The 22,458-nt window shown below is 33.0% G+C and overlaps 1 protein-coding gene across 1 annotated transcript; it reads right to left on the bottom strand.

Annotated features, from left to right (window-relative positions):
* Positions 1–1,944: 1,944 nt before the first annotated feature.
* zld (zinc finger protein zelda) lies at positions 1,945–11,300 on the bottom strand. The gene has a single exon (XM_072519712.1). It carries the CDS (start codon positions 10,853–10,855, stop codon positions 8,033–8,035), a length of 2,823 nt encoding a protein of 940 aa, XP_072375813.1. The 5' UTR covers positions 10,856–11,300; the 3' UTR covers positions 1,945–8,032.
* Between the last annotated feature and the right edge of the window lie 11,158 nt (positions 11,301–22,458).

Raw genomic sequence — 22,458 nt, 5'->3', positions numbered from 1 at the left:
AGACTAGGCTCTATCAATGGAAATTACACTACTCCCGATCAATAGAACTGATAAATTTTATTGATCTCATGAGAATTGTAAAAAATGGCAAAAATCTCGAAACGTTTATTTCACAGCTTTATAGAGACTGACTTCACTTGCGACAAAATACAAAAATTACATACGAAAGCTGCACTCCTCACCTTTAAAACTCATTTTTGAATTCTTGTTCATAGGACACTCTGACAGATATCAAATTTTTACCGAATTTATTCATGAGCGTAACTGACATTTAAAATCGCCGATCATTTCAAGCTTTGTTTCTGAGAGAACGGTTAATTTTACAGAAAAAGTGCAATAAACATTTAAGCACACATCTCTAATGACTGGACTAAGACATTAACATTTATGCACACATCTCTAATGACTGGACTAAGACATAAGAACAGCAAATTTAAAAACGATATTTCTCATTGACTTCATACTGATACTATCAGGTTTTCTAGGTGAGAATAAAAGAAAAGCTTTCTATAATCAATTAAGAGACATAAGTACAGACATACAGTAACATGGGGTAGTTTTAACGTAAGTGTGGGTCACTGAATAGTAGAATATAAAGCGATACATAGAAGATGACATTTTGGAATTAGAAAGAATGCTAGAGATAGTATGATGGAACTGGCATGACAGTATAACCAATGTTAACATACTCTTCCAAAATCATTCTCAAATGGATTATTTTGTGACAAAAAAATAAGATATACGTGAACATATATGGACTGAAAGATAATAGTAAATAGCTTACATTGTTTGTACTGGACATTCTAAAGTGCGAAAGGAAACTACGATATTGTAGAGAACGAAAAATCATTAAGTGATTGATGTTATCAGGTGGAAAGTGTAATAAGAAAAAAATCGTTGGAACGAAAGGAAGACCTAATACAAATTCAAAAAATATGGCTAGTTTTATTAGAGATATGTACTGTTAACGAATGTTTGGAGAAATCAATTTGAGAATAAGACCTGGTTTGGGATCAAACGTAAAAACAAAAATAACAGAAAATTGTACAGGACGGCAAAAAAGCAGGTTTGTCAAAACTATGTTGTCGCTAAATGAAGAAAAAGTTACTGTAGCAAAAGGTACAATAGAAGCCTATAAGGGGATGCATAAAGGCTCAGGGCGTAGTCCTTATTTATTCTCATAAGGGTTGGATCAAATAAGAGGGAAATGTCAAAGTGACATTTCTTGGTGTTTAATGTATTCCGATGATAAGCTGTTCGTAGAAAATTCTGACAAAAAATTAGAACAAAGGCTAGAACAATGGAGATGAGGTCTTGAAGAAAAAAATTATGTAATAAGAGTATCTAGAATGTGTTTTTAGATTGAGTTTTACTGTAAACAAAATGATAACTATGGTTTCAACTATTTAGGATCGGGAATTACAGAGCAATATGGACATATATAGAGATGCATGCAGTATGGACAAAACACAAAGAGAGGAGTGGTATAATAGAAAAATTACATTGAAACTGAAAGGTAACTACTGAAAGGTACAAAGCTAAAAATAAAGAAGAACAAAGATTGTATGTGGCATAAATAACGATGTTTAAATGAATGACTTGAGCGCCAAGAATAAAAGTAAGAATGAATATATTAGAAGTCTAGATTCGGCCCCACTTGATATTCAAATGAAAGGTTAAGATGAGTAGATGAATCACCCAATAAAAAATAGTTGAGTTGAAAGTTCTTTGAAAGGAAAAAAAAAAGTAGAAAAGACTTGTCGGGAAACAAGCAAGAGTTGTCTTGTGTCTTGTCTGGTGATTAATATGGGTCAACCAAAGATATAATCTTATAGAGAAATTTAATTAGGAAAATCAACTACACATACTGATGCAAAGAGGGTGACGAGAGACCTGGTGGTTTATCTGTAAATATACATTATATCTATAAATAAAAGACAAGCATTATAATAAGTATCTATATTTATTCTTGCGTTCAATGGTAAGAGTAACATAACATTCAAAAACTTAAAGACTAAACAGCTGTAACGTATGAGAAAAATTTACACCTTCAAAAATCTTTGAAACAAATTACTACATATAATCAGTCTTAAACAAATAATACACGTGGCAGGGTTGTTAAATTACCCCATCATCTATAAATTAGTCACATCAAGAAAAAGAAACAATTTTTCATGAAAGAATACGTAAAACTACTATAAGATTAATTATAATTAACTACAATTTGGTGAGTTACAAAAAATAATATCACAAAAATATATATAAAAAAAATGTATTACTCCTACAAATAAAATAACCCCAAGAACATAATAAATATGACCCATTTATAATTGATCGACGGTATAACAACCCGTACAAAATTTCATGGAATTTTCTTGACTATATGCATATTAAATAAACCAATGACAAAAGGGCTAAGAACCACAGCAAAAATTGTCCAATATTTTGAACATAACATTAAAATCACACGCACAAATATTCATCATCAACATAACAAAACAATCATTGCAAAACGACATAGTTAACAAATAAAGAGTCTTCATAAATGCCCAAACCATCTCGTATAAATACTTAAATTTATATAAATTGTTTTTACAATTAAATAATGTGACATACCTATATGGTAATAAAATATGAAGTACTTTTATTTCTAGGCTAATGAATTTCATTAACTAAGTTGTAAGGATTACCTACACTGTAGGGAAGTTATTACACATGTAACAAGTATTTATCAATAGTAGATCATTGCACAAAGAATATATATCGCATAAAGTAAACAGAAGATAAGACTGTTTATTTTAGTTGGCAAAGAGAACCATATTTCAGAGAGAAACTTGATATATGAAATATTTTGCAATAGTTACTGAAACCATGCTTCTTTGTAGACTAAAAATGTTGCATATTTTTAGTGTCTATATCACATATGACAGTTGCATCATTATAGAACGAACATCATTCTAAATTCGAAAAGTAAAGGTATAGGTTCTAATAGGTAAGTAGTAAAATTCCAGAAATAGGGACAACAAAAATATCGTAAAGAAAGGCTCGAAAGGAAATGAAGTAAATCATACTCTTTCCTTTCGGAAGGAGTTTCTTTTGACGTGGAAGAAAGTAGGTTCAGTTTAAATATCGTTTAGTTATAAGAATTATCGAATAGAAAATCTCTGGCATTTGATACTTTAGGATGTCTTACGAAGTCCAAAAATACAATTGGAGTGGTATGACAGGCTAAAACTAAAGAAAGCCTAATTAATTTTGAGTAAAGAACAACACAAAAAGGTTTTAAAATGTAGTCTGAATTCTTTTGGTGCTAAAATACATATTTTCCAATAAAAAAGCAGTGTGTAGTTGATCTACAAAGCAGCAAGAACATTCTAAACAGCCAAGTATGCCTTTTTACGAAAAGCTTAAAAGGTAAATTAGGTTTTTTTATCAAATATGTGATATGTGTTACAATATGGAAAGCAATCCAATACGTTTTGTTACACTGGAGTGGTTATTTGGTAAAAATCTTTGATCATTAACTACATCCTTTTGCATACAAACATTGGTAACTCGTAACGCAAAACAACCTTCGAAACTGATGTTAAAAAATATTTAAAATTGCACTAATTATACAAGATGCCTCAAAAGTCGACTGACCAGCATTGATTATAAAAATTTAATAAAAAGTTTATTGCTACCCATAGTATTTATATTTTTATACCTAACTATCTTAACTAAATATAAAAATTTATGCCACTTTAATAAAATAAATAAAATATACATGGTATATAAAAATATTTACTTATGATTTCTTCAAAGAAAAGATTAAAGTTATTAATTATCAATAGTTCGACAGGAATATTTTAAACATCGAACAATCATTATTTTAAGTGATTGGTCCTATTCCTGCTGAACTAAAACGCAGACAGGATCATGACGTACAACAGAATAAGTAGGCAAAAAATAATTCCAAAACAAATCCTATTGTACATTTGAACAAATATTTGAGGCCCTTTCATTGTTCCATAGGGAGAAAAAGCTGACATATTTAATTTCTGGGTAAAAGTCCTCTGAGTAAAAAATCAATAGTGATTATAAAATAATATATATTCACAGAATATAGAGAACTATCTAAAATGGGAATAAAGTAAAGTCTAAAGAATATTTGTACACTATCTATAAATTAATAGTAATACTAATTCTTTGCATAAATCTCATTGTGAAAAACTGAACACATTCACAAAAAATATTGTATCGAGAATAGCATAGATGATCTTGAAACCACCTAGAACCGGTGTGCAAATGTCAGCCAGAACAAGACAATAGTGGAAATCAGTATTAAATAGGTCAGACAAGGATGCGTACTATCTCCATTTATGCAAAAAACACAAATTTAATTTGGACATAAAATGGGGTATGGAGGTAACGTAAACAAAATAAGTTTTGTGATATACAAAGTTCTTTGGCGCTACAAATTGGCTTTTGAAAGGAAACGTCAGAAATTGTGAAACGACACAACAGATCTCTCACGTGATATCTATAAAAAATGTGAAATCCTCAAATAAATGCTGAAATATAAAGTTAGAAGCAGTCACTAAAGTATAACGAAAATGTATTTTTCTGTGTACTGCCATAATCCCAAGTCGGATGAAAATTCTGGGCTGTCATCGATTTTAGGACATCCTGCTAGGATACATATGCCCATTTGGCAAAAAATTGGCATATTTTTATAAAAAATATAGCAACGTTTTGCTTGCGAAATATTTGGCACATAAAATTGTCTAAGAATCGCCACTTGTGGCGCGAAACTTAAAATTTAAAATTGGCACATAAATTCATCAAAAACTGAGGTAGATTTGTCATATGGAAAAATCAAATATCATCTAAACGTCAACGGTAGAATATGTACACAATTACTCACATTTTTTATTACATCTTATAGAAAAGAAACAAATATCAAAAACTTGCGTTGTTAACATTATTGCATATTATTACTTTCAGTTATACAGGGTGAAAATTTTCATGAAAATCTCATTTTATTATAAAAAAAAGCAAATAATTCAGCATAATTTATATAAATGTATTAAACTGTTTGTAGAATGTATCACTTGAATAGCAAAATGATAAATTTTGTTTTGGTCACCCTGTTACACCATTTTGTAATACTCAAGAAAGCAGTCTCGATAAAGGCAGCTACAAATGTAAACGAAAAGCAGTAAGTATTCTTTGTATAAAAATATGTTTTATATGAATAGATTATCGAAATTTGTTATCATCTGATGATCATGATTTTGTTACCATCATGACATCAAGAAAAATTGAAAAATCAAAGAATTGAAATCAAAAAGTCTGTAAACTTTTTGTATCTTGAGAAAGTTAAAATGGCATTACAAATTTGTGACACTCTTTTTACCACTAATAAAAATATTTTGGTGTTTTCTTTTAACAAGCCGATCCTGGATGAACAATGTTCTTTCCCAAATTGTAAAAAGTTTCTTTACGTGAAAACATTTATATTTAATTTCAATTAGAGAGCTTAAAAAAGTCAATTATTCAAAACTTATTGCACCATTATATATTATAGGAGCTAGGTTTTGGTCATAAACATATTTCAAATTGTTAATGTCATAAAATTTCACCCTGTAGTTCAAAATAAATCTTTCAGTTGATGAAAATGGAAAAGTACCAAGTTTGCTATTTCCTAATTAATATTCCACAGTTTACATATGTAAGACTAAAGTTCTGTACTTAGTAAGTATAAACATATATTTTAAAAATTCATTAATTTATAATACATTGTCATACAAGAAGCAAAGATGACACGTTAGAGCAACATGAACTGGACATACATAGTTCTTGCAAATCTAAAACTAAGATGAATCATGACATATCAGAAATAAAAGAAGGCAAATCTATAATGATACAATCAACAGTTTTAAAGGAAAACAACCACCATGAACAGATGTTTTAGACAAGACTTTTATCTGGGAATTTAAGAAAAATTTTTCTGATACTCTCTCCTAAAGAAGTTTTTCTTTCTACTAACGAGTATATTGGCATAATGAGAAAATGGAGATTCAGTTGCAAAAAAGAAATCTCTCAAAAACAAATTAATGAATTGAAACTCAAACATGAAGAATTACTAGAAGAATAATTAAGACAATAATGATTTACTCAGTACTGATGATGATCTTGAAAATGATCTCGATTGGAGAAAAACTCCCGTAGGAAAAAGAGTTAGAAGAAAATAATAAGTTCCCTTAAATTATCAATTATTTCAGTCGAAACTCGAAACCATATAACAAAGAAAATAGAGCAATATACACAACTGTAAACATTTATTGGAAGGCAAAAATTATTTATATAACAGGGGAGAACAAATTTTATATACATGCTGGGCTTACTGATCACCTCAGCAACCAGTGCTTGATAGATACTTGCAGATAAAAAAATTTATACAAGTAGACAATCTACGGAAAGTTTAATCAAAAGAGAATTCTTTGATAAGCAGTAAAATCAAAGTAGAAATAAGAGAACAATTTTTCATTATTGACGTTCAGTTGGTAGACATATGCTTCTGTTTATATACCTGACAAATTAAAGAAAAAACTATGGATAACTGTTTGTGTGGGTACTATGCAAAAAAAATGTTTCCAAACTCAATTGGAAAGATTTTTACATAAAAAAGGTTTCAACTGAGTTTGGAAAGTATTTATATAATAATATAAAAAAAATTGTTGAATGCCTTGTCACCAAGATATTTAATGACCTGATTTTTCTTTCTATTATATTGGTATATTATACTACAAGGAAGAACAAGAAAATTGGTATGACATATTTATCATCAACTGAAAAACAAAAAGTGTTGCTCTAGTTATTTAAAATTTATACATTTTAACCTGATTCTAGAGTTTGTACATCCACAAGATTTTTATAATAAAATCTGATATAAATATTTTATATCTATATTTAATAACTGAGATTCTGAGGTATTGCTGTTCTGAGTATTGATTATTATCGGACACTATGAAATAAACTTTTGAGCAATTTTTTCTTTGAATTTTTACAGAGCCAATCCTTCAAATTTTAGAAGAATACACGTTTTTCATTGAAAAAGATAAACTGTTCGGTTTAAAACATTTACATGCCTTGTTTGTTATAAATTTTAACTTATCCATTTGAACTGTCTAGTTTTCAAAACAAAATATACAGAGGAAAAAGTTTCCAAATTTGCGAGGATTTGCCCTTAATATGTTGCTTATTTCAGTAAAATATCTAAAGAAAAATTGATATCAACTAAAAAATCACTGTAAAAAAAAACGAGAGCAGCTTACCAGTTCTAAAAATGTATTAATAGGACATTTAAAAAAATCTGTTAATGATTTATAATGTGTGTTGGTTGGTAATAATGCATTTTTCTGAAGAAAACTATTTTACTAAAAAAATTATTGGCTTGATACCTGAATAGGCAACACATACCTAATCCCTAGAAGAAAGAAGAATATTGGTGATTTGTAAATATTGTTTAAAATTTAGACTGCAAAGTAACTCTCTACCGAGAGCACAAAATAAGTGTACACAAGGTCATTTAAAAAGAGGAAATAAAATTGTACACTTATACTTGCATATTAATAGTTTTGTTAAAATAGGTGAATTCTAACAAATATACAAATAATAATTCATAATAGCGATTCATATAAGTTTAAACACAATTCAGATAAGAAAAATGCATTATTACCGAAATATTGTCGATTTTCATTTTGTTTAACGGCTAGCTAAAATCTGAAAATAAAATAATTGGCAAAAAATGTGACTAAAATTGAATTTAACCAGCACCTGAATTAAATAATATAAAGTATTTTTTAAAAATAAGCAACAAATTAAAAATTTACTCTGTTTTGTCTCCGTTTTGTTATTCATAAAATAAAAATATAAAATAAATATTTACAAAATCTAATAAAATATTCTTTAAATAGAGTTTACATTTAAGTAGAAAAGTGCCAAAATGACAAAAAACAATAAATTTCTACGTACACAAAGTGCTTCATCAACGGATAGCAGCAATTTTGGACTGTGTCTTCCTGACGTGGGTCTCACAATGCTTCATCATGTGATCTTTTCGAATGAAACCCTTGCCACAGGTTTCGCAAGCATAGGGCTTCTGGCCAGTATGCAGACACATATGCCTTCTCAGGTCGGTCTTGTGGTTGAATTGTTTAGGACAAAGTTCGCATTTATGCGGTTTGTCACCTGCGTGCTTCGTGAGATGTTCTTGATATGTGACTTCACATGAGAATCGCTTACCACACCTCGAACATTTGAAAGGCTTATCTCCACTGTGGAAAGTTTTATTATGCTGAGTAAGATAACAAGCTTTATTAAAAACTTTATCACAATCGTAGCATTTGTGTAAACCAGGTTTGCTAGTGGAAGTTATCAATGGGATGCTAGTATGTTCTTCATAATCCCTCTTAGTATGTGCCTTTTCTGGACTTTTTGGTTGGGCTTCTAACCGAAGTTTGATGTCATCCATAATTTGCATCTTATTCTCTTCCATAATTTTAGATTCATTTTCTGAAGTCATTGAAATCATGCTTAAATCTTCTTCATGGATGTGTTCATCGGAAGGATAACCAAGGATGTATTCTTGATGTGTTGGTGACTCTATGGGAGTAACAACGGTTAGTTTGTAGTCGTTTTCTCTGTAAAGCACAGGCCTCATATCTGACATATCCGTTTCGTAGTAAGTTGTGTAAGGGGTCGTTACCGAACCCCTGCCCCCCACGTTAGCTGTTTCATACCCGATAACATTAAACCTATGCGCTTGGATTTGCGCAAAACTCGGTAAGGGCTGATTTTCTTCGACTAGACGTTGTTGCAGAACAAACTGGTATTCACCAGTAGTACTGAGGTTGTTGGTAGCCATAGCCGGCATAACGTGGGGGGCAAGCTCGTTTGGGTACATCTGAAATTGATTGTTCTCCATTGACATCATATGCTGAGGAGGCATATTGAACCCATGGGGGGTATTGCCCGTATTGATTGGGGGAGAGGTCAGTGATAGCAGGCCCCCCAGGTTGGTGGTTGAGGGACCTGCATCCCCGTTTGGGGGACTCCCATTCGATAAATTTGGATTCCCAAGGTGATTTCCCAGCGGGCTGGGATGCTGAGGCATCGGCGAATGAGGTATAGGTGAATGAGGCATCGGAGAATGTAGTGGAGGCGTATGATGAACACTTGGAGGCGGCTGTCGATCATACGGCCCACTCATACCTGACATTGGACCCAGTCTCTCATATTGCGGCATACTGTTGTTGTCTTCGTTACGAATCTCATCTCCGGAACTACTCGACTGAGGACGTTCGTCTTGCTTCGAAGAGGGTTCTCTGGCGGGATGGTGATGAGCACTAATTGGCAAAGATGCCGGATCCGGTTGGCCACTGGATTTTACGGCATTTTTGTGTAAAGTGGTATTATAATGACGTTTTAGATGGCCAGAACTAGTAAACCACTTGTTGCAAGCCGTACAGTTGTAAGTTTTAGGTCTTCTAGCTTCATTAGATTTCCAGTTAGCTCCTTTACCAATAGGAGCTGGAGGAGGCACTGGATTTGTAGGAACTTGTGTACTAGAGATGACAGCTGTATTTGGAGGTGATGTCATATGTTCAAACGGTCTATAAGCTTGGGGTGGTTGATTTACACCATTTGATACAGATTCCTGAGAAGTAGTAGTAACATTGTTACCCAGAAACTCTTGGTTATGCATCTGGTGGGGTTGGAACAATTTTTGTTCCGATTGAAAAATTTTATTTTCTGGAATGTTGTCAGGAATGTTTTGAGAGAACATTTTAGACTCAGAATTAGAAAACATGCGTTGCTCTTGCTGCTGAAAAAGTTTTTGTTGTGAAGTCTGTTGAGGGGATGGCCAAGAATTAAGCATAGCCGAGACGGAATGAGGGTTTGGATCACCATTTTGACGTTTTTCTTCGTCTGGATATACATTATGTACGACTTTATGTGAATCTAAATCTAAAATTTCACTTTGTGCTGCATCTTCTTGTTTAATTACAGTGTGATCAAACATGAAATGCTGATTTGATTGATAGGGAACAAGATGTGATGCAGGGGTCGAGGGGTGAGCCATATTTAAATGCTCAATTAATTGTGAAGCGGATTCACATACATAGCCACACTTATCGCATTGTTTGGGGCTCGGTGACGGGGTTGGTTGAGGAGGGTAAGCAGGGCTTGACGAAGACACCTGTGCCTGCCTGTCGTAAGGGCTGTTTTGAGACTGGTTTTGATTGTACGGGTGATACCTGTACGCAGATTTGTGGACAAAGGATTCTTGATTAAATTGTTGGCCTTGACTCGTAGAGTCCATTGAAAAATATTGTTGTTCCGGATAGTTTGAATAATTATTTTGATATTGGGGTGTAGGAGAACTACGTTCTAATTTTATAGGATAGCTTTGAAAGTTTGTTGAAAAAGTAGAATTATCTTGATTTTGATAAGGTGAAGATGCACTTTGGTAACTTTGGGGAGTGGGTGGATGACCAAAAATAGTTTCTGGGGTAGCTCTACTATAATCAGGACTCTTTTTTTGCATAGAGTCAGAACTATCAGCAGCAGCAATAGTATTATTTGAAATCAACTCACGTTTTATGTTTGCCTTGGTGTTGTTGTTGGTCTCTTCCGAATGTGATGATTGTGCCTGCACTGCCCAATTCTTCAACAAATTTTCTTTGTGATACTGAAGATGTACTTCTAATGATTCAGCTGAGTTGAGAGAAATGCCACATTCTTTGCAGTGAAACGGACTGTTCATTTGCTGCATAAATTGTTGTTGAACGCCACTGCTACTAGCCATTGCACTTTTAAAACAGTTTTTAATAAAAACACAAAAAAGTTTATAAAACAAAAAAATACAACAGTCACTTTATAAATGTCATAACATTTCAAAAGTTCTTAGTCCCGGTGGTATAACATTTAAAATGTAGTAAACATAACTGCTTTTGATTGATACTCGCATATCACTTCAAAATTAAGGAAAATAATGAAAAAAATAAATAAAAAACTACAACGTAAATCGCTTTAGCCCATTATTGTTTATAAATACGACAGTCCGTACACAAAATTACAACACACGTTGTCATTGTAAGGTTAAATTTTAGCGGTAACAGCGCACAACTAAAATGCCGTGTCTCGGAACTTTACTCACTAGGAACGTGTTTTCGATGCCAAATTCAACTGTATACTGATGTGGGCCGGTGTCCGTGTTCTCTTCACGAAATTCGGTGGTCCAAGTTGGCGTGCGGTGCGTAGTTTTGCGAGTTCGCATAGGCTGGTCGGTAGGTTTTCGGCCAATGGCGTGGCCTGGTTTAATGCGTTCGGGCTGGTGGGGGGTAAGATACTGCATTTTTGAACATACATTCGGCTTTCGGATTATGATGCTTTCGCCTCTGCCTTATATAGGTAAACTATGTAATGCATAAAAATTTAATTAATCTTAAATTTTAAAATTTATTCGAATCATTCACATTTCCATCTCAATGTACATACTAGTATTGGAAGTTCGTGAAAAATGGTTCTTTTATTATATAAAAATAACCAATATTAATATACTCAAAATGTGGTATATTTCATGGTTTTACATATTTGTATTAAATCTCAGTTTTATTCTATATATTCTAATTAATCCTCATATTTACTATTAATAAGATTGTCTATAAAATTAACAAAAATATTGTAAATTAATTTAAAAAATGGGTCATATCAGATTTACTAAATATTATCTTAATTATTAAAGGATTTACATATTCAGTGTTCCCTTGTTTGTTCCACTCTTCGTTTTTCTTTCTCTATCTTTCTATTTCTATGTCAGTCGTGATTTATGTTGAGTAACTAGTAAAATTTTTTCTTCTTTCATTACATAAAAATCTGAAGCAAAATGCAGTATCAGGATTATAGAATTATTAGAAGCATTGTTAGAAATAGGAACTATGCTAATGCTGACAAAAGTGTATAAGGAAAATACTTAGTAAATATGCAGAAGCACATACTGGAATTCAAAACATGGTTTAAATATCATAAAGTACGACCATCAACGTGACAAATAAAACTAACGAGAAAATATTTATTAATGCAGATAAGTCGGTAAAAGAGTTGGAACTTTAAGGAAAAATACGAGAAAGGGGCAACGAAATAGAGAAAATTTGATTCCAAAAGTAGATAATAGATAAGTAATAATAGAAAGTAGATAATAGACAAAGTAAAGATGGGATTCCCTAAAAGAAGAAATAACTTTGTAGGTATAGGAAAAAATATAATGACTAGAAAAAGATTTCAAAAAGTGAGTACTGGATTGGAGTGAATAAATATTCTTGACGAGCAAGATTTGATTAGAGTAAAACAAGGAAAATAAATATTTTAAAAATAGGAATATAGAACATAAGAAGCATGAATGAAAAGGAGAACGAATTAAAATATGCAAATTTTGAACAAGCCCTCTTAGATGTGCTACCGGTTATGGAAACCAAAAAAGAAGAAAATGGGTTGTTAGAGATGGACTATGGACATATATATTATTATACAGTGTAGTAAAAGAACAAGAGAGAGCATCTAGAGTAGATTATATAATATATAATAAATAAATCATTGAAATGGACACTCAGAGTTGTTTATATAGGTACTATACGATTTTAATCGTAGATGAGGCAGAAGAGATGAAGCGTCTACAACTGTTTGGAAGATACAAGGAACAAAAATAAATAATAATGTTAGGTTATTGCCAGTCGCATAATCTCATAATAATGAATGTTGGGATATGGGACATATTCTAATTATAATTTATATTCATAATAAAATTTGTAGTGGTCAATACCTGTATCTGTTTTACTCGATATAAGGAAACGTCAGTCCCTAACAATAATTCATAAATTAATCACGTTTTCAAAGCATTAACTGTAATAAAAATATTTAGAAAAGATTAATTCCCTTGACATAACATTTGAATGTTATTGCCTGCCATTAACACCTCGATTCAGAAAAATTGAAATATGTGCATTGTTCCCAATATTCGTTTTAAATTATAAAAGCCTTCTTTGTCTCTATAACTATAATAAAAGAATACAACACGCATTAAAAGCTAGCGAAAAAAAAAAAATAGAATGTGACAGTAAAGGGAATAAGACAAGGAAATGAAATCACTGAACTTTGACAGGAAGAAAGAACTATAATATCAGGGAAAACTTCAAACTTGAAGAAATGAAATAAATAATTTTAAAACTTGTTAAGGAAATGTAGCAAAGGAGTTAAAAAAGCTTGTAGGTATAACGGAAAAGGTACTAAAAGTAATACAAATTTATGGAATAAAGAACTGGCGGAGAGAAAGTTAAAACTGAATAAAAATAAGACTAAGGTAATGACAACAACGTGCTTGGCGGAGGAAATCGATAAATAGTGAAAACTGAAGGAAAATTCTTCAGGAGGCTGGTAAATCCAGAATGATAATAAAATTATAAAGATAATGGTAATAATTGAAGCTGGAGACATCATCATCATCTTTAGCTCGACAATCCTCTGTGGATCCTGGCATGCTCTAAGATTAGTCGCCATTCTGTTCGGTTTCTGGCAACGTATTGCCATCTTCTCATCTCTAGTATCCCTAAATCGGTTTCAACTCCATCTAACCACCTAATTCGCGGTCGGCCTCTGCTTCTTCTTCCTATAGGTGTTCCTGCAGTTAGCTTTTTAGCAATCTTGTAGTCAGTCATTTGTATTATGTGTCCGGCCCATCTAAGTCGCTGCGTTTTAATGAACGTTACAAAGTCTGGTTAATTAAAGAGTTAGTATAATTCGAAATTAAATGTTTTGCGTCACTGTCCTTGATCATTTATAGCTCCAAATATTTTGTGGAGTATCTTACGCTCGAATATTCCCAGAAGTTCATCCTTCTGCGTTAGAGTCCATGTTTCCGCCATGTATGTGAGGACCGGCCTCAGCAGTGTTTTGTATATAATAATTTTAGTTTTTCTTTGGATATTTCTTGAGTGGAATTGTTTTTGGAGTCATTAGTATGTCCTATTTATTAGGGCATAGGTTTATTCGTCTTTTAATTTCTTCGGTTGTTTTATTGGTAGTAGTCATTAGCGAGCTAAATTATGTGAAGCTGTCAACACGTTCAAAGATTTGACTTCCAAATGCTATTTCCTGTTCCTCATTTGCTATAGGATCCTTAGTAACCAACATGTACCTGGTTTTGTCTTCGTTGATGACTAGACCGACCTGTTTCGCCGCCGTTTCCAATTCTAGGAAATATTGCTCAATATCTTGCTTGCTACGAACTAACATGTCAATGTCATCAGCGTATGCTAGGGTTTGTACCGATCTATTGTAAATAGTACCGCCATCTCGTGTATCTCGGATTCTTTTCTAAGGCAATGTTAAGTAGGAGGCAAGCCAAGGCATCCCCTTGTCTGAGTCCATCCTTTATCTCAAAGGATCGTGAATTTTCTCCCTGATCCTAATGCTGGCTTTTAAGTTAGACATTGTCATTCTCGTTAATCGGATAAGTTTTTCTGGTATCACGCATTAATTGGAATAGTACTGTTCTCTTAACACTGTCGTACGCAGCCTTAAAGTCGACGAAGTGATGGGTTTCAATGTTAAATTCTAATGTTTTCTTGGAGATCTGTCTTATTGAATGAATCTGGTCAGTTGTTGATTTTTTTAAAGTAAATCCGGCCTGGTATTTTCCAACTATGCCAACTGTGTAAACTTGTACCCTTTTTAGTATTTTGTAAGCAGTTGTTAACAGGGTTATATCTCTGTAGTTGTCACACTGGAGCTGATTGCCTTTTTTATGTAACGGGCATATCACGCCTTGAGACTATTCACAGGGCATTGTCTTATTTTGCCAGATAAGAAGTTAATGATTATGTAGTGCTTGTAGCAGGGCGTCGCTTCCATTCTTGTAGAGCTCACTACAAATTTGATCAGTTCCTGGTGCCTTGTAATCTGGTGTTTTTAAGCTTTTTAATGGCTTATGGCTTGAGCAACTTCTTCAGTAGTGGGTGGTCTTTTGTTTGGGTTGAATAGATTCCAATCATTTCCATCTGCTACAGTGTTATCTGCTTCTTCGATATAATGGGTGTTAATTTTTGCGTCGAAAAGTTCAACCCATCGGTTCAAGATTGAGGCCGTATCACTTAGGATATTTCCTTCTCCTTCCTTACAGCTCCCTATTCTTGACTTAAGCTAGGCGGGAGACATATATTTGAATATAAAGATTGACCTTTATTTCCAGTGACCTTTAAATAGATACTTTAAATATAAGAAGAGCATCGTTAGAAAAAGTGAAACATATTTATTAATGAGAATAAGTAGAAATATAACTGGACTAGAAATATAACTCTACTATAACAGTAGAAATGAAGGACGGATGAAAATTGGACAATTGGATATTATGTGTTCCTTTGTTTTTAGTAAGATTCAAAGTAACAGTTTAAATATAAGAAGGGTGCCAATAGAGAAAGTAAACACATACAGGTATATTGGTACAATTATTAATGAGAATACCGACTATACAAAAGAAATGAAGAACGAATGAGAATTGCATTCCTATGTGTTCCATATGCCTTGTTTTTACTGATTTTATGGAATGGTAGGCTAAACTTTAAAAAAGGAAATTAGTTACCAACTGGAAGCATTTGAGATAAGGGTTGTTTAAATATTACGTAAAGTAATTTGTGAGGAGGGGTCTTGTAAATCGTTACGGAGCGATACAGTGGTGGAAGACGGGTTCGAAAAACGCGTTACGAAACATTGTTTTTTACTTATATAAAAAAACTATGGAATTAAAATCTGCCAAGTTGGCAATCCTTTTCGCTTATGTTTTACTGGATATCCCTCGACATTATTGCTATTTTATTCTTTTTGTTGATGTTTTACGGGGAATACTTTCGTATTGTCTTGGCGATTGTATTGTACGTCCTTTTTAGTTTGTTTTCGTTGTAAGTAATACACAGAAACACATGTATTGTTAAAGTGAAACGCGAAAATTGACAAATACAATGTTTCGGCGGAATATAGAAAGCCCAAAGATAGTTTGCAGGATCGAGCAGAATCTAATCTGCATTGTATAGCACTCATGTCTGTAAATCGCAATATTTATTGAAATTGACTAAATGTGCGGAGGAATCCTGCTGTTGCCGTTCGAGGAGTGCATTGAAATCTGTCTTTCCTGCCACCACCCTACCCAATTCTTCAAACTAGTTCGTGGTACCTAGTCAGTTGGATAAAAGATCATGCAAGTTTTCACCACTTCTTGTAAGGTTCTTCGTTGATCTTTTGCCTCTACTGGGCTTAACGGTTTAAGCAGATATCTTATGATTTCTTTTGTCCGTCAGTACAATGCGACCTCAAAAATAGTATATGTGCAACCGGTAGGATCCCACACATTCCACACATCTCACAATAGTGTGTATATGCACAGCCATTACGTACGTGGCAAGAATGCACAAGACCGTCGTGAAAGTAAATACGGCCACAGCCACCTGCTACCAAAAGGGCAAATGAGCTTCTCTACATTGTTTGCCGAAATGAAACATCACCTGAGGATGCCGATTGACTAAACGAAGATGAAGTTTATGCAACAGGTATAACATTTTCGGAATCCTCTTCGTCTGCTGTCTGGATGCCAGTAATGAAAGAATCTAAGTGGCTAACAAACTCATGGACAGAGGAGCAGTAACTCCGATCGATTTTTTTTACATACCTACCGTTTTCTCACATTCTTATAAACAAAAGATTTAGGGTCTTCATCAGTGGAGTTATGACGTAGGTACCCTGGAGCAGATGTTGAATTTAATTATTGTTCTATTTAACTATTTAAATGGGAATAAGCCACAATTAAAGGTTAAAGTACGTTTATTGACGTTTCAATTTTCACTTCGGAAAGTGAAACATTAGTAAATTAAACAAATCTTGTTTTTTTTTGTTACTTGGTGAAAAATTCTTCTAAGAATTTAATTTTATTTGACTCATTTATATTGACAATTCAGACATACAATATACATTTTAAAGTAGACGACTTTAAAATGATATTGCCAATATTGTTGAGTTGTGTTCCTGGGGCGATTTTACTCGTAAGATAGTTCATTCGATTACATGAAATCAACTTTAACTTAAGAATATCCGTCAGAAAAAAGCATAGCATGTAAATTCGTCTTTAAAAAGACAAACACATGCCATGATGACAGTAAAAATCTCCTATTAGTGATTCCATAGTAAATTATGAGGGAAAAACCAGGAAAAAAACGTCATAATACTATCCCGACATGGTAAGTATTTCGTCGTTTATTTAGTTTACTTTCAATAAACACCAAATTCTGATTTTATATGTTTGTTATCTAAAAAACATAAATGATCTACCAATACTGGTATTTTCCTTTTAATAACTTCCTCTTTTAATATGGGTAACCAGATCCTACTACATTCTGCCGTGGAATTTACGACACAATTGGTCTCATTTAGCATAATTAGAGCCGCTTCTTTGATTTTTCTCTTTTTAGCATCCGCTTCTTTTAGGACTATATTTGAATCATTCCATTGAACTCTATGTTTAATTTGTTTAATTTACTAATGTTTGTATTTTGAGAACGATTTTCGAAGTGGAAATTGAAACGTCAATAAACGTACTTTAACCTTTAATAATGTGGCTTATTCCCATTTAAATAGTAATTAATTGAATCTAATGACAAGCCTTTAGTTGCCGGTGCAAGAATCAGGCTAAAACAAAAATAGAAAAAACATCTGCAAGAGAAATAAAACAAAAAAATACTAGCGACCAAAGAAAAGTGGATAGAAGATAGATGTTCAGAAATTGAAGAATTAGAAAATAAGTATGACTTATTACACGGCACTGAGACCTGGAGTTTGAAGGCTGATACGAACAGTGAACATATTTATTCTAATATAAATTAGATTAAGTGGCAAAAATATGTATGTGTCGAGGCGTGGACGATGATAGAAACGTTAAAAAAGGAGTGGGAAAGTATTTGAATTATTATGTTATCGAAGAATGTTCAGAATATTATGTGTTACTCATACAACCAACATTGAAGTTCTCCAAAGAAATAGAAAAGGCACACATTAAGAGTCTCGATAATATTTTGAGAAATTAAAATATAACATTTTATAACTCATCAATGAAGAACAGAAACAAGCGAGCATGAGATCGGGAAGTCTTAAGTGGCTTAAGGCAGTGCAATATCAAAACGCCGATAGTGTTATTTAGATCAACAGCAGGTAAGATAAAATGGGCTAATGTAGTTGACACCGTCCTAATTAGTACGAAACCCTAAGAAGAAATTAGTCATTATTTAGAAGTATCATTTAGTGACAGAAATGGTGAAACAACACCAAACAGAAATGAATGAAATCCTTGAATGAAACCCAACAGTCAAAGAATCCTACCAAACACGTTATAAAAGGCAACAAAATATACAGAGTACAAAGAAGATGTAGGAAAAAGAAGGTAAACCAGCGTTCAGAAGACATACCTACCACAGATTACCAAGAATGAAATAAAACATGCGCTCAAAAAGATGAAAAATGGGAAAGCACCCGGAGTATAGTAGTGGTGGCTATTAATGTGAAAGGAGAAGTTCTCCTCGAAAAAGTCTATTTAACTTATGTTTATCAAAGGCTTCTTCTTCTTCTTCTTCTTAGCCTTCTGTCGTCCATGTTTGAACATAGGCCTCTCCCAACTCCTTCCATCGGTCTTTATCCTGAGCAACATATTTCCAATTTGTTCCGGCTATTCTTTTAATATCGTCAATCCATCTCATCTGTGGTCTTCCTTTTGGTCGTTTACTTTCGTAAGGTCTCCAATGTTGTATTGTAGTATTCCGACGTTGGTCCTTTTGTCCAGCAGTGTGGCCCGCGACGCTCCATTTAAGTTTGGCAATTTTTGTTGCTATGTCCTCGACTTTTGTTTTGGATCATACCCAGTCGTTCCTCTTTTTATCTGACAGTCGTAAACCTAACATTGCTCTTTCCATTGTTCTTTCTGTTGTGGCTAGTTTATTCATGTTTGCCTTGGTTAGGGTCCAGGTTTGACATCCATATGTCATGATAGGAAGGATGCATTGGTTGAACACTTTGCTCCTCGAGTATTGGGGTATTTTGCGGTTCTTAAGTATCCAACTAAGTTTTCCAAATCCTGCCCATGCTAGTCTTGCTCTTCTAGTAATTTCCGCACGTTGGTTCTCTTTGTCAAGTCTCAGGATTTGGCCTAGGTAGATATATTCCTGGATTTGTTCTATCTCACTGCCGTTTATAGTTATATGTCTGGGGTCATCTGTGTTTGTCATTATTTTTGTTTTTTTCATATTCATTTTTAGGTCGACGTATTGGGAGCTGGCTGCTAGGTCCCCCAACATAATTTGCAGTTCCTCGAATGTGCTCGCTATAATCACTATGTCGTCAGCGAATCTGAGGTGGTTTAACTTGTCGCCATTAACGTTAATGCCATAGGTTGACCAATTTGTAGTTTTGAAGACGTCTTCTAGGGCTAGGTTGAAAGGCATCTATCAAAGGCTATGAAAGCATAATTTCAAGCAATTGGAATAGCGGTTTAATGATCTAGAAAAAAGGAGACCATACGGAAATCAAAAACTATAGACCTGTAAGCCTTCCCTCCCATTTGTATAAACTTTTCACTAAAATAGTCACCTGTAGACTACTGTAAAATAACCTGAACCTCTATATTCCAATAGAACAAGCCGGTTTCGCTCAGGTTTCGGTACCAATGATCATCTTAAAACGTTAAAAACTTTAATAGAGAAAACCATAGAAACCAACGATATTGCCCTCAATTCCGATGATTTACCCAAAGTCGAAGTAATGCTTAATGAACTTTGAAAGGTAACCAAAGAAATGAGATTGCAAATAAACCAAAGTAAAACAAATACAGACCGCGTTAAAAAGCTAGATTTTCGCAGAAGAGCGGGAATAGAAGACATCATAGAAAAAATCTAAAGGCTAAAATGGAGATTTGTATTACAATTAGCACGTCTCAGCGATGATAGATGGACAAAGAGATGGCTGAAAATGGAGACCCGTGAAGATAAGAGAAATCGGAGAACAGATATACGGAGAACAGAGCATAACTGGATGCAACTTGCGCAAAATTTCCTGGAGGCATGTGGAGGAGACTTATGTCCAGCAGTGAATGCGAGGTGTCAGATGATGATAATGATGATGACAGTGATGATCATTTCGAAGTGAGTATCTCCTATGGATCAGTTTCATCGATGAGATACCTGGTTATTTTAATAACTTACACTTTGCTCATATGTATAGATAGGTATAAAGGTATATTTTTGTTATTGATGGTTTGGTCTTAAAATATGGTAGGATGGCCCTTTTGGATAAGATGACTTCCAGCTTCGTTTCTTGGACCTACGTCTTGAAGGAGTTTGTTGGTATGAGCAGAGAAGTTGGCTGCTGTTAAGCTTCTGTTAAAAATATCTGTTGTCTCTCAAAGTCAGGTGACTAATGGCATTAAATCATTCGATGATTATGCTTAGCTGTTTTAAATAATGCATTGGTAGATATTAGAAATATTATGTACCATTATAGAATCAAAAAGTGATATTTCTTCTGTAATTTTTTTAATTGTTTAATTAAACTTTATAGGACATCTTCATTTTACACTATGTATTAGCAACTTTAAAGTTTTCAATTTCTGGATGTCTCTTATTTTAAATAGTTTTTTTAGTTTATTTTATGATTATTAATATAATATTAATATCTTTGATGAATACATGTCTTGCTATGAATACATTCAATTTGTTGTTAAAATTTGCGGTTGTTCTACCGAAATTGTTCTCTTGAAATTAATCGATCAGCCTTACTAGAAATATGACTAATTATATGAATACTTGTTTATGACATGCGTTTGTGATTTGAGGCGATGCACAAATAAATTCAAGTTCAGTGATCTGTTGTTTTTTGAAGGTTACTAACATATATAATTATGTGGACATAACTTTAGCGTTTGGGAAATTACAAGATGCCCACTCATTTTTTTAATATATAATCCGTTTAGAAAGTGTCTGGAGTTTTGTATTTTTATTATATATATATATATATATATATATATATATATATACAGGGTGAGTCACCGCTAATGGAAAGAAAGATTACAGTGAAAGATTACATTTACAATATAAGGTACAGTTTCGTAAGAGCTTCCTATACCTAGTTTCCTGGGTAAGTCGACTTTTCTTAAAATGTAAAGTTTTAAAAGATTTATTCTCAAGTTGAGAATAAATCTTCTTCCATCATGCGAAGTAGTAAGGGGTGTAGTATAATACAATATTTTTAATACAACCCCATTTAAAGAAATCCATCTTGGTCAATCCTGGTGATCTAGGTGGCCAATTATATGGCATGTCCCTACCTATTCATTTCTTTCTAAATTTTTTGTAGTTCCTAAGGTAGTTCCTAACATCACGTGACAAATGAGCAGAAGCTCCGTTCAATTGGAGCCACACTTTTGTTCGGTCGCTAAGTGGAAGGTTTTCAAGAAGGATAAAAAAATCTTGTTTTAAGAAATTAAAAAAAAATTATTCCATTGAGATTTCCATAAAAAAAATGAGCCGATAACGTACTCGCCCATAATGCCGGCCCAAACTTTAACAATCCATCGATGTTGGCGATCAACAGTTATTGTGAAAACAATACATTTTTAATAAAACAGGATCTTCTACAACTTTAATCTGAAGTCTATAAAAAAAAATTTAAACGTTTATCATAATCTTGTTCTGTCAAATGATGGTGTAGCTGATGTTTTGTTATCAGGTGAAGTTCGAGTTTCAGTTCTATTAATTATGTATGCTGCTACTCTCATAGCTTCACCCATCATGTTTTTATCTAAATTTGAATAAAAAATTAAACATCTTACCTTTTCTATAATGGTTCTGCTAAAACGTTCAGAAACAACATTCTGTTCTGTATTCCTATGTACTGTATCCTGAATTTTGATTCCATTATTTGAACATAATCTTTTAAAAGCTTCAAAGCATTTACCTCCATTATCACACCTTATTCGTTCAATTTTTACATTAAATTTAGCAGTGACCATATCAATATATTCTTTAAATTTATCAATTACTTCAGATTTTCTCCCAATTAAATAAAATATCTAAAAATGTGAATAATGATCTATAAATGTTACAAAATAAGTTTTATTATCATGAGTTACTGGATCTATAGGGCCACATTTATATTTGTTGATACAACTTACATTTTTTATCTCAATTTGGTTACCATTTACTGCTTGTAGATTCAAATCACCTAGTTTTGTTGTCTTCAATTATTGACCCTTCTTTACTTCTTCTTCTTCAGGTTCCTTCTCCTATCGGAGGTTGGAAATCATCATCGCTATTTTAATTTTATTGGCCG

Source organism: Diabrotica undecimpunctata, chromosome 1 (genome assembly GCF_040954645.1).
Source record: "Diabrotica undecimpunctata isolate CICGRU chromosome 1, icDiaUnde3, whole genome shotgun sequence".
Classification (NCBI taxonomy): domain Eukaryota; kingdom Metazoa; phylum Arthropoda; class Insecta; order Coleoptera; family Chrysomelidae; genus Diabrotica; species Diabrotica undecimpunctata.
Note: the sequence above shows the minus strand (reverse complement) of the source record. Positions and strands in the feature narration are given on the sequence as shown.

What these genes read in the sequence shown, in the direction of transcription:
- zld (XM_072519712.1), bottom strand. Translation starts at nt 10,855, where the DNA reads ATGGCTAGTAGCAGTGGCGTTCAACAACAATTTATGCAGCAAATGAAC.